Source organism: Gallinula chloropus (assembly GCF_964237585.1).
Source record: "Gallinula chloropus genome assembly, chromosome: 25".
NCBI classification, from domain to species: Eukaryota; Metazoa; Chordata; class Aves; order Gruiformes; family Rallidae; genus Gallinula; species Gallinula chloropus.
Genome location: NC_140110.1, coordinates 4,030,987 through 4,044,913, shown reverse-complemented (window position 1 = coordinate 4,044,913; position 13,927 = coordinate 4,030,987). Strand labels below are relative to the sequence as shown.

General features: G+C 49.9%; 1 protein-coding gene across 1 annotated transcript; it reads left to right on the top strand.

Moving 5' to 3' along the window:
• Positions 1-4,114: 4,114 nt before the first annotated feature.
• Positions 4,115-5,041, top strand: LOC311200790 (olfactory receptor 14A16-like; the record flags this gene model as incomplete). Its single annotated transcript, XM_084275096.1, has 1 exon — positions 4,115-5,041. One exon carries the CDS (start codon positions 4,115-4,117, stop codon positions 5,039-5,041), a length of 927 nt encoding a protein of 308 aa, XP_084131222.1.
• Between the last annotated feature and the right edge of the window lie 8,886 nt (positions 5,042-13,927).

Here is a 13,927-nt window from a genome sequence, read left to right as displayed (position 1 = left end):
GCACTGCTCTCATCCTAATTCCTAAACACAGCATTCTATCCACTATAAGAAAAGAAATTAAACTCCATCCTAGCTGAAAACAGGACACTTAGGTATGCAATGGATCAAGCATGTGGAGAGTAGCCTCATAGATTTGGTAGATGCTTGGGAGGTCACTGGAAATCTCAACAATGTGTCCTTGGCCAATAGGGGAATACATGCTTCTGAGGTCATACTGACAGACCTGGAGCAGGCTGTGGACAGTGGAGGTTGTTGTGAGGTCACTGATTCCGGAACAGTTGACAGGACAAGAGAAGGCAGATGGTCTGTGTTGTGATGTCAGTGGTTCCCAAGTAGCTGATAGGTCAGACAAAGCCCAAAACTTGTGTAGAGAGTATCATTACTCCCTGAATGGTTGATAGGCTGGGAAAAGACCAATAGGCTGTGTGGGTTCTGAGGAAATATCTCTAGCCTGAGTCTAGGACCAGGCTTATGGACAGTACACGTCCTTCTGAGGCTACTGGTAGCTGGATGTATGATTAGCCAGGAACTGACAGATATCTTGTGAATGTCCTTGTGATGTCAGTGGCACCAAAATACCTGACAAGCCAGGAATGGGCACATGTCAGTGGTAGATGCTGTGATATCACCTTTGCCTGAGTGGTGGACAGGCCAGGAGTGTGCCCCTTACTTGTGCATGACGTTGTGGTTTCATTGGTGCTGGATTAGCTTTGATGCTGAGAGAGGCATGTGGCTGGTGTGGGTGTGGTGGTTTAGCCCTGGCTGGAGGCCAGACACCCACCAAAGTCGGTCTATCCCTCCCCTTTTTATTTGGACGGGGAGAAAATAGATATCAAGAGGCTTAGGAGTCAAGATAAGGACAGGGAGGGATCATCCTGTAATGAACGACCTGGGCAAAACAGACCCAACAGAGGGAAGGACAGAAAACTCTCCAGTTTCTTACACTGCACTGCACACCCAGTGACACCAGAGTTGGGTAATGAGAAGCGTGACCAGATCTTAAAACAATGGGACCAGATCTCAAAGCACCTTCCCCCCACCCCTCCCTTCTTGCAGACTTCAGTGTAGTCAGGATTTTGCTCCCTTCTTCCCCCCCATTGTGGCTCGGGAGGGGCAGGGACTGGGAGATGGGGGCTTCAGTTAGTCCCTTGCAAGTTGGTTTCCTTCTTGGCCAGGGTGGGGGGGTCATTCATTCCTCAGCCCCTTCCCCTGCTGCACTGTGGGGTCCCACCCAGGGCAGAGAGTCCTTCACGACCTTCTCCAACATGAGTCCATGAGCTGCCCCACCGTGGGTCACTGCTATGGGTGCAGTCACCAGTCACAGTGTCTCTCAGTCCCAGTCCTCCACGGGGTCACCAGCCTCCCCCCAGCAAAACTGCTCTGGCACAAATCTCTCCCTCGCTCATCTCTGTGTCTCTGTCTCTCTCCATGAGCTGCCAGTGCTGGCAGGGGCTGGCTCCAACGTGGGTCACAGCATCTCCTGTCTGTCTCCCCCTGCTCCATACAGCATGGGGCCTCTCCACGGGCTGCAGGTGGGGTCTGGGCTTTTTCCCTGGGCTGTGGTGGGACACCCGCTCCACCATGGGTTTCTCCCCAGGCTGCAGGGGCATCTTTCACTCGGGCACATTGGGCACATCCTCCCCCCTCTTCCCGGCCTTGGTGTCTGCACAGCTCGTTACATCTTCTCACTCCCTTCTCTGCTGGAAAAAGGCAGCTGCTTGTGTTTATGTTTCCCTAAATGTGATTCCCAGAGGCGCTGTGACCATCACTGATGGGCTTGGCCTTGGTCAGCAGTGACTCTGCCCTTGGATCAACCAATGTTTGCTCTGCAGGGCCTGCAGAGAACTTATAGCTGCTTCTTGCAGGAGCCATCTCTGCAGCCCCCATCCTCTCCCAGCACCCAGCTACGCCAGACTGCTACAATAACTGACCTTCCTATGTATCTGAATAACAATGTTCTGGGAGAGAATCTCCTCTGGAAGCTGACCCCCTTCACATGCTGCTTGGCCGTAGCAGCAGCTGAGGAGAGAGATTTCATGGGTATTAAACTGGATCATGTTGAACTGCTGTTTGTTGTCAGAGAAATCTGTCTGTGCCTGTGAGCCCAGATGATGCCAGGAAAAGTGTTGTGAGTCCCAGGAGGCCAGTGAGGGAACTGCTGGGGTTGGGGAAGAGCAAGGTTCTCCATGCAGGGTTGGATCTCAAGAGACTGCTTTTCCTGCCTGTCCAGATCTCCTTAGTAGACCCATATCGATCACAGAATGCTGCTGACACTTCTTCTATCAGCTGAGCCATGACAGAAAATACCTGTGACTGGAGAAAGGTCCTCCATGGGAAATTCCTTTGAAACATGTATCACTAAGGACACAACTAAAATCCAAGTAGTAGGAGGAGTTTTGAGATCTTCAATGAAAATGAGTTAGAGCCATGCTTGTAAGGGCTTTCTGGATGTTAATGGGCCCCATGGTGTCTTTTCTTCTGAATCCCCAGACCTCAGATACCAAGAGGAGAGTGAAGAAACCTCTCACGAAGTTCAAGTCAGGAGTAATGCCCAAAGTACCTTGAAGCACTAACAGGCCCCACTGGGAGCCATTACTGACAAAGCCTCCCCAGGGGCTCGTTAGAGCAGACAACTGGAGGCCATGAGGACAAACCCAGGCAAAGCACAGGCAGCTCTGATGCTGAGGACACCCTGGCTTGGTCTGATGAAGCAGAAATGCCAAGTGCTGACCCCAGGCCCTGGGCAGGGACATCCAGAGAATGTCAGAGATGAGATCATAGAACGATCCCCATGAGGCCTGAGGCACCAGGAGGGAGTCTACAAGAACTGGTCTTCTCCTGCTGAGCTAAGCCAGGCTCCTGCGATGGGGGGAGCTCATGACAACCTGGCAGCGCTGCAGAGAGACAGCTCTGCCCAGGAGCAGCTCCTCTGCCAAGCACACAGGGCTGGGGACACTGCCTGTAGGCACCGAGGGGAGACCTGTGAGGCTGAGAGCTGATGGATGCTGAGAGCTCACTGGAGGAGAAATCTCTGCAGCCTCTCCCTGGTATGTCTGTGGGTGCAGGGCAATGCAGGTTCTGTTCCTGGAGGGATCTCCTAAAGCTGGGACATGGGACAGTTGTGGGGTCTGTCAGGAGGACAGGTTCTCTATAGGACCTGAAAGTGCTGCCTGGAAAGGATGTCCTTCTGCCCCATCAGAGGGACAGGGCAGGACAGCTGTCTTCTCCTGGCCATGGCTGCATTCGCCCTGTGGAAAGAAGCGGTGGATGTAAAGTGTGACAAATGGAAATATGGTGCAGGGTCCTTGTCCCAGAGAGAAGAAACCTCCGAGTGCCTGTCCTTCCAGCCTCCTGTGGAATATTCCTCGCCGTTTCCTCTCCTGTTCTTGTTGCCTTTCTCCCACCGTTTCCTGGGCTTCTGGGCAAATCCAATATTGGGGCTGGCACTGAGCTGACCCTCACTTCAGGACCCCCATCTGTAGGACTGAGGTTTTCCAGGCAGCTCCTGCTGGGCTGCAGCTGCCCCCCACAATGGCACCGCTCTCCCAGGGACTCTTGTGCCCAGGAGAGGAGCCCCATGCAGGAGACATCTCGGCACAGAGGCCGTGGCAATGCCACTCATCACCTGTGTGTGGGCAGCTGCACTGAGCCCTGTGTGTCCCTGGCTGGGAGTGGGGAGCTGAGATCCTCCTTGGGTAGGATGAGACCGCAGGAGGGCTTTGGAGCTCTGCCCTGCGAGACTGGATTCCTCAGCTCTCAGTCAGGAGAAAACCAAAGCTCCAAAGCTCTGCTCTGCCCTCGGGTGAAACTGGAGTGACAGTGCTGAAAAGCTCATTGCTATCCAAAGAGGATTTAGACTGAAATCACACCATCCTTCTATTTACTGACTGCTGCCAGGCAGGACTGAGTTCTTGAGAGCCCACAGCCAGCCCTCCTCCCAGCAGTGGCACACTCAAGCCAGCACAAAGCAGACCTGCCAAAAGGGACCTGACAAAAGTCTTCCTGAATACAGGGAGTCAATGTGAATTGGAAACTGTTTCCCTCAAAGAATCGTTCCCTAACTTCTCAATACATTTTTCCACCTTGGACAGGTCTCAACACTTGACAGCAGCAGATGTCCAACAGCAGCAGCTCCATCAGCCAGTTCCTCCTCCTGCCCTTTGCAGACACACGGGAGCTGCAGCTCCTGCACTTCTGCCTCTTCCTGGGCATCTACCTGGCTGCTCTCCTGGGCAATGGCCTCATCATCATCACCATAGCCTGTGACCACCACCTCCACACCCCCATGTACTTCTTCCTCCTCAACCTCTCTGTTACTGACCTTGCCTACATCTCCACCACCCTTCCCCAATCCATGGCCAATTCCTTGTGGGACACCAGGGCCATTTCCTACACAGGATGTGTGGCTCAACTCTTTTTCTTCCTATTTTTGCTGTCCACAGAGTACTTTCTTCTCACTGTCATGGCCTATGACCGCTACGTTGCCATCTGCCACCCCCTGCACTACGGGACCCTCCTGGGCAGCAGAGCTTGTGTCCACATGGCAGCAGCTGCCTGGGGCAGTGGGTTTCTCAGTGCTGTTCTGCACACAGTCAACACATTTTCCCTTCCCCTCTGCCATGGCAATGCTGTTGACCAGTTCTTCTGTGAAATCCCCCAGATCCTCAAGCTCTCCTGCTCAGATGCCTACCTCTTGGAAACTGGACTCATTGTGCTTGGTATCTGTTTAGGTTTTGGGTGTTTTGTGTTCATTGTGGTGTCCTATGTGCAGATCTTCAGGGCTGTGCTGAGGATCCCCTCGCAGCAGGGACGGCACAAAGCCTTTTCCACCTGCCTCCCTCACCTGGCCGTGGTCTCCTTGTTCCTTAGCACTGCCTTCTTTGCCTACCTGAAGCCCCCCTCCATCTCCTCCCAAATTCTGGACCTGGTAGCGTCATTTCTTTACTCAGTGTTTCCACCAGCATTGAACCCCCTCATCTACAGCATGAGGAATCAGGAGCTCAAGGATGCCCTTTGGAAACTGATGACTGGATGTTTCTAAGCAGCAACAGACTTTTCATCGTCTTCTGCATATCACTGTCCATGTAACTCACATTAGGACCAGTCTCTATTTAGTAAGTTTTAGTTGTCAGAGGTTTTTGTCAGTTTCTGTTTTGTCTCAGCTGTAATAAGGTTTCACGTTCATCCCATTCCTAATGACGTATCTCCAGGTCTTGGGTGACCCTTTACATATCACTGACCATGTAACTCACTGTATGACCAATCTTTATTTTGTTCCTTCTGTAGTTGTGGTTGCTTTTGTTCCAGTTTGGCTGTGCTATAATCACAGTGTCCACGTTCATCCCATTCCTGCTGTAGTCTTGTGTGACCCTGACACTGCGTGTTGACTACAGTTTACTAGCACATGACTGGAATGGCCATGCTTTCCATCCAGGGCAGAATGTGAATTTCTAGGATTGGTACAGATGATAGCAGAATAAATACCTTCCCCTGTACCTGCATTACTGCCAACCTGTCCCTTTCATCTTCCCCATCACTCAGGTGTTTCCACCTCTCCAGATGATAGGACCATGTGCAAGGACACCTTATAAGCAAGCTGGCTGGATGTGTGCACTTCACTTTTCTCAACAGGTTTCCACCTCCGCTCAGCTCTCTGGTTTATACTTTGAGCTTCAGAGATTTGGAAAACGTCCCATCTATCACAGAATCACAGAATCACAAGGTTGGGAGAGACCTTTGAAGATCATCAAGTCCAACCATTCCCATCCTAATATAAACCAGATCCCTAAGTACCTCATCTACCCTCTTTTTGAACACATCCAGGGATGGTGACTCAACCCCCTCCCTGGGCAGCCTCTTCCAATATCCAATCTGTCCCTGCCCTGGCACAGCTTCATGCCATTTCCCCTTGTTCTATATACACACTCTTACAGAAAGGTAAACCCTGGGAGTGGAAATTAGAACATGAAGAAGCAGAAAAGGCTTTAACTGAAGAATTAAAAACATATCAGTCACTGGGACCAGTACAGCCACGCGACCCTATCACAGTCGAATGGGGTTTTGCTGAACATGTTACTCACTGTGGTCTGTTCCAATCTGGCCCTGAGGCGCCACAAAGACCTTTATTGTTCAGCTCAACCGCATTTAAAGAAACAGAGCAGAGATACTCTGAATGGGAAAAAGGACTCTTATCTTTAGTCCGAGCAGTTAAACAAGTTGAGAAAACACATCAGGGACAACCTGTGAAAACTAGCAGACCTTTTAATTTGCTGGAAGCAATTTTAAAGGGAACTGCTCCTCCAGAGGGAATTGCTCAAAAACCCACCATCAGAAAGTGGTCTGCTTATCTGACAGGAGTTGCAGAAAATATGCAATTAACTGAAGGACACACTGAGGTTTCCAAATTTCAAATGCCCATAAATACAGACCCTTTAGCATTACAACAGCCTTTTAAACCTTCCCCCATTCCGGATGCACCTCCCCTCACTGAGGATACACCAACAGAAAATATTTGTTTTACAGATGCTTCAGCAACAAGATTAAACAGTAAATGGCAATATAAGGCTGTTGCATTGGATATTACCACTGGCAAACAAGTGATAGAGGAAGGTGAAGGCAGTGCACAAGTAGGAGAAATAAGAGCAGCTGTTTTGGCAGCACAAAATGGAGCAAAAATCATATATGTAGAATCTTACGCTGTCTGGGCTTGTGCCACACAGTGGCTCTGTCAATGGGAAACCTTGAATTGGGAAGTAAACAGATCTCCAGTATGGAGAAACAAAGACTGGCAAATATGACTAGATATAGCCAGGAAAAAACCCTTTAAGATGGGATGGGTGAAAGCTCATGCTAAAAATAATCAACCAGCCACAAAATGGAATCAAAAAGTAGATGAACTAACTAAAATTCGGACAATCAGCTTAAATCCTGAGTGATATCGATTAAGAGAATGGTTACATCAAAACTTAGGCCACACAGGTAAAGAAGCACTTTACTTTGCTGCACAGGGTAGAGGCTGGCCTATAAACAGGAAAACTTGTGAAACTGTTCTTCCAGAATGTCCTCAGTGTAGATTGAAATTGCAAGCAGATCACCCTGCTACTGGGATAATGCAACTAAATTTGCAAGGGAATTTCAATCCTGGTGGTACTTAGTTAATTTTACTTATGACCCCATCAACAATAAAGCCACAGCTTTTGTCTTAACAATACACAAGCTTCGGTATACACAATATACCCAATCATTGCGTTAGGATTAAATCATAATGGAGCTATACTCTATCCATTGGAACATAGAGTATGGGCCCAACGGAATGGAAACAAATGGCAAACTGTTGATGTCAGTGCATGTATTGTACGGAAACAAGAAGGATTTATTTGTGAGAGTAACACCATCAAAGCTCAAGACATTTGTCTTGACACTGAACAAAATGTATGTCATTTTGAAATACATCCTGATGAACCCCCTGAAACTGTACTTGTATATATTGGAAAAGGATGTATTTGTATGAGAACTCTTTGCAACTTTATAGTCATAGATAACATTACTGTAGATACAAGTAATCACTCAAATATTTGTGTTTGTAACTTTACTAAAATTATGGGATGTGACTTTAATTATTTAGCCCCTGTAATGTCTTACCAGTTATTGCAATCTAATTATATGTTAAGTCACGATATATTGCCTACCCCCATTGGAATGAACCTTACTTTGGTGAAGAAATTATTACAACACAATGACCTGTGTCAACTGTTAGAACGTGCCCGAAACAATGGACACAAAACTCTAATTAACATTCATCATGATACCGAAGAGATACACCATGTCATGGAAAGAGTGAAGAAGGATGGAGAACATCGTTTGTGGGAAATTCTTCTTGGATGGTCACCAACAGCAACAGGACTGTTTAATTGTATGCTTCACCCCGTTGTGGTTTTACTAATTCTAACTCTGGTATGTCTGCTACTTCTAACCATATTGTATATAAAGGTTTGGTATATGATGAAACAACTAACACAAACCAAAACATACAAAGTAGTACATAACAAATAGCAATACTTCACTGCCTACTTGCCATGGATCTGTAAGTGCATAAACTACCAATAATCTATTTATGGCACAGAGGCAAGAGGTGACCGTACCACCAGTCTGTGAGGGTAAGATGAATTGACTATAGTCACGGGGTGGAGTGTGACAGTATGCTTCCCTCATTGCCCCCATGTTTTCCTGTTTATCCTGTTTACATGGATTGATTGATAACCATTGGTGCTGATTGTGATTCCTGCATCTGTCTCACAGTTCAGGAAGACAGATAACAACACAATAGCCAAGGGTTATCTATGCTAATGTGCCCACCTGGGCACTGGTCAGTGTCCATTGGCATACATGGGTGGTATGTAAATATGACTATGAGCCAATCATCTTACTCCATAAATAGTGAGCAGTCCAAGAGCCCTTTGAGCTCTCCCAAGATGACAGCGGGCTGCACGTCAGGATCTCCCCTTGAAAGGGACGCCTCTCAAGGTTACTCCTTGAGTTTGAGAGAATCCTTGCCGCAACATATCTGCAACAGATCCTGGGTAAGTGAGCTGGGAATAAGTGCACTAACATTTGTGATCTTGGCTAAGAAATAGAAAGGATTGATTGTATATATAATCCTTTTGATATAAACCGTTGACCAAGTCTGGGACTGAGACTGAATCCAGCTGCACCTCAGCTCCTCTCTGAGCAGGAGTTTAGAAAACAAGGGGATTCTTTCTGAACCTCGTGACTCAATGGGAGGGTCTCCTGATAGATTTGTCTGACCCTGTTCTCTGTGCACTAACTAATCACGATTACCTTACCAACAAATCTTAATTACTGTCACGTTTATTACCAAACACCGTTACAGCCTTTTGTTTTATACCCATAAACATCTTATTGCCTCTCCCTTAAGAGTGAAGTGCATCCCTCTGATCTATCCCATCTGCGACAGCCGTGCAGCCCAGAGCCATCCCGAAAACTGGACCGTCCCTAAAACTGCACGTCCTGGAGCTGCCTCCTCCCACCAGCCCCTGCTTTTATGCTGAGCATGACAGAATGGGTATGGAATACCCCCTTTGGCCAGTTTGGGTCACCTGTCCTGGCTGTGTCCCATCCTTTCCCATTAGTAGGGAAATATGAACAACTGAAAAGTCCTTGATTACTTGGCAACAACTGGAAACATCAGGGTGCTCTCAGCACTGCTCTCATCCTAATTCCTAAGCAGAGCATTCTATCCACTATAAGAAAAGAAATTAACTCCATCCCAACCGAAACCAGGACACTTAGGTATGCAATGGATCAAACCTGCTTCAATAAAGTTTAATTTATTGAAGAATAAATGTTTAAAGGTGAAAAGAAACACAAAGCCATCCGGGTCCCCCACTTAAACAGGCTGCTGAACAAACCCTGAGAGGTCTGAGATGGAATACTTCAAGCATGTGGAGAGTAGCCTCTTGGATTTAGTAGATGCTTGTAAGGTCACTGGAAACTGAATATCTCAACAATGTGTCCTTAGCCAATAGGAGAATACGTGCTTGTGAGGTCATACTGACAGATCTGGAGCAGGCTGTGGACAGTGAAGGTTGTTGTGAGGTCACTGATTCCGGAACTGTTGACAGGACAAGAGAAGGCAGATGGTCTGTGTTGTGATGTCAGTGGTTCCCAAGTAGCTGATAGGTCAGACAAAGCCCGAAACCTGTGTAGAGAGTACCATTACTCCCTGAATAGTTGATAGGCAGGGAAAAGACCAATAGGCTGTGTGGGTTCTGAGGAAATATCTCTAGCCTGAGTCTAGGACCAGGCTTATAGGTCCTTCTGAGGCTACTGGTAGCTGGACGTATGATTGGCCAGGAACTGACAGATATCTTAGGAATGTCCTTGTGATGTCAGTGGTGCCAAAATACCTGACAAGCCAGGAATGGGGACATGTCAGTGGTAGATGCTGTGAGATCACCTTTGCCTGAGTGGTGGATAGGCCAGGAGTGTGCACCTACTTGTGTATGACGTTGTGGTTTCATTGGTGCTGGATTAGCTTTGATGCTGAGAGAAGGCATGTGGCTTGTCTGGGTGTGGTGGTTTAGCCCTGGCTGGAGGCCAGACACCTACCAAAGTCAGTCTAGCCCTCCCCTTTTTATTTGGACAGGGGAAAAAATAGATATTAAGAGGCTTAGGAGTCAAGATAAGGACAGGGAGAGATCATCCTGTAATGAACGACATGGGCAAAACAGACTCAACAGAGTGGACAGAAAACTCTAGTTTCTTACACTGCACTGCACACCCAGTGACACCAGAGTTGGATAATGAGAAGCGTGACCAGATCTTAAAACAACGGGACCAGATCTTAAAGCACCTTCCCCCCACCCCTCCCTTCTTGCAGACTTCAGTCAGGATTATGCTCCCTTCTTCCCCCCGCATTGTGGCACAGGAGGGGCAGGGACTGGGTGATGGAGGCTTTGGTCAGTCCCTTGCAAGTTGGTTTCCTTCTTGGCCGAGGCAGGGGAGTCATTCATTCCTCACACTCTTCCCCTGCTGCACCGTGGGGTCCCACCCAGGGCAGACAGTCCTCCACGACCTTCTCCAACGTGAGTCCTTTCCCACAGGGCTTCAGCTCTTCCCCAGCTGCCCCACCGTGGGTCACTGCTATGGGTGCAGTCATCAGTCACAGTGTCTCTCAGTCCCAGTCCTCCACGGGGTCACCAGCCTCCCCCCAGCAAAACTGCTCTGGCACAAATCTCTCCCTTGCTCATCTCTGTGTCTCTGTCTCTCTCCACGGGCTGCCAGTGCTGGCAGGTGCTGGCTCCAACGTGGGTCACAGCATCTCCTGTATGTCTCCCCCTGCTCCATCCAGCGTGGGGCCTCTCCACGGGCTGCAGGTGGGGTCTGGGCTTTTTCCCTGGGCTGCGGTGGGACACCCGCTCCACCATGGGTTTCTCCCCAGGCTGCAGGGGCATCTTTCACTCTGGCACATTGGGCGCATCCTTCCCCCTCTTCACGGCCTTGGTGTCTGCACAGCTCGTTACATCTTCTCACTCCCTTCTCTGCTGGAAAAAGGCAGCTGCTTGTGTTTATGTTTCCCTAAATGTGATTCCCAGAGGCGCTGTGACCATCACTGATGGGCTTGGCCTTGGTCAGCAGTGACTCTGCCCTTGGATCAACCAATGTTTGCTCTGCAGGGCCTGCAGAGAACTTATAGCTGCTTCTTGCAGGAGCCATCTCTGCAGCCCCCATCCTCTCCCAGCACCCAGCTACGCCAGACTGCTACAATAACTGACCTTCCTATGTATCTGAATAACAATGTTCTGGGAGAGAATCTCCTCTGGAAGCTGACCCCCTTCACATGCTGCTTGGCCGTAGCAGCAGCTGAGGAGAGAGATTTCATGGTTATTAAACTGGATCATGTTGAACTGCTGTTTGTTGTCAGAGAAATCTGTCTGTGCCTGTGAGCCCAGATGATGCCAGGAAAAGTGTTGTGAGTCCCAGGAGGCCAGTGAGGGAACTGCTGGGGTTGGGGAAGAGCGAGGTTCTCCATGCAGGGTTGGATCTCAAGAGACTGCTTTTCCTGCCTGTCCAGACCTCCTTAGCAGACCCATATCCATCCCAGAATGCTGCTGTCACTTCTTCTATCAACTGAGCCATGACAGAAAATACCTGTGACTGGAGAAAGGTCCTCCATGGGAAATTCCTTTGAAACATGTATCACTAAGGACACAACTAAAATCCAAGTAGTAGGAGGAGTTTTGAGATCTTCAATGAAAATGAGTTAGAGCCATGCTTGTAAGGGCTTTCTGGATTTTAATGATCCCCATGGTGTCTTTTCTTCTGAATCCCCAGACCTCAGATACCAAGAGGAAAGTGAAGAAACCTCTCAAGAAGTCCAAGTCAGGAGTAATGCCCAAAGTCCCTTGAAGCACTAACAGGCCCCACTGGGAGCCATTCCTGACAAAGCCTCCCCATGGGCTCATTCGAGCAGACAACTGGAGGCCATGAGGACAAACACAGGCAAAGCACAGGCAGCTCTGATGCTGAGGACACCCTGGTTTGGTCTGATGAAGCAGCAATGCCAAGTGCTGACCCCCAGCCCCTGGGCAGGGAGATCCTGAGAATGTCAGAGATGAGATCATGGAACAATCCCCATGAGGCCTGAGGCACCAGGAGGGAGCCTAGAAAAACTGGTCTTCTCCTGCTGAGCTGGGCCAGGCTCCTGGGATGGAGGGAGCTCATGGCAACCCAGCAGCACTGCAGAGAGACAGCTCTGCCCAAGATCAGCTCCTCCACACCGGGCTGGGGACACTGCCTGTAGGCACCAAGGGGAGACCTGTGAGGCTGAGAGATCTGACGGATGCTGAGAGCTCACAGCAGGAGAAATATCCTCAGCACTCTGCCTGGTATGTCTGTGGATGCAGAGCAATGCAGGTTCTGTTCCTGGAGGGATCTCCTAAAGCTGGGACATGGGGCAGTGTGTGGGGTCTGTCAGGAGGACAGGTTCTCTATAGGACAAGAAGGTGCTGCCTGGAAGGGATGTCCTTCTGCCCCATCAGAGGGACAGGGCAGGACAGCTGTCTTCTCCTGGGCATGGCTGAGGGTGCCCAGGGCTGTCCTTGTGAGCAGGGTCCTTGTGACCCAGGGGCTGTGTTCTGGGACAGGGACTCTGCTGCTGCCAGGGTCAGCACTCAGCCTGCCTGCTGGGCGTTCCACAGGGATGTAGACAGAACCTCTGGGTTAAAGCAGTGACCCAGGGAAGGGCAACGTAAGGTCCCTCTGCTGTAAGAAAGTGCTGCCTGGGTCAGCTTTGCTCCCAGCCAGAGCTGATCCTTGAGAAATGCCAAAGAGAATATTTCTCCAAAGGCAGAGTCTTTGCTTTGACTTTTCCTCTCCTGGGGGCTGTGCTGAGTGTGGTAGATGAGAACTGATTTCTCCCCTTGAGAACATGCAGTGAAAACTTGATTCTCATGAAGATGTTGGAGCCTGGGCTGAGCCCTGCACACACAGAGGTTCCCTGGGGCAGTGCCCTGATGCCAGGAGGGGTCTGCAGAGCAGAGCTGAGCATAGGGCAGGTTGGATGAGGTCTGTGAGCACAGAGCGGGAGGTGAGATGGGAAAAGAGAAGGATCTGCAGGGACAGCTCCAGGCAGCAGAGACACTGTCAGGGAGGGAGGAGCTGCTCCCAGAAATGCCCTGGCAGTGGGGATTTGGGACCTCCCTGACACTTTCCAATACCCACCCCCTGGTTTCTGCCACCCAGCACAGACTCTGCACCCAGAGTTACAGGGTTTCAGGCTGAGTCTTCTCCTTGGCAGCCCAAGCAGCAGTGAGGAGAAACCCCTGAGTGCCTGTCTGTCTGTTCCTGACCCTAAAGCTTTTGCTGCAGCATTTCCTGCTGTATCCCCTCCTGTCCTTGCTGCCTTTGTCCCACCATTACCTGGGGCTTCAAGCACGTCTATTGGTGGGGATGGCACTGAGCTGACCCTCACTTCAGGACCCCCATCTGTAGGACTGAGGTTTTCCAGGCAGCTCCTGCTGGGCTGCAGCTGCCCCCCACAATGGCACCGCTCTCCCAGGGACTCTTGTGCCCCAGAGAGGAGCCCCATGCAGGAGACATCTCGGCACAGAGGCCGTGGCAATGCCACTCATCACCTGTGTGTGGGCAGCTGCACTGAGCCCTGTGTGTCCCTGGCTGGGAGCGGGGAGCTGAGATCCTCCTTGGGTGGGATGAGACCGCAGGAGGGCTTTGGAGCTCTGCCCTGTGAGACTGGATTCCTCAGCTCTCAGTAAGGAGAAAACCAAAGCTCCAAAGCTCTGCTCTGCCCTCAGGTGAAATTGGAGTGACAGTGTTGAAATGCTCTTTGCTATCCAAAGAGGATTTAGTCTGAGATCACACCATCCTTCTATTTACTGACTGCTGCCAG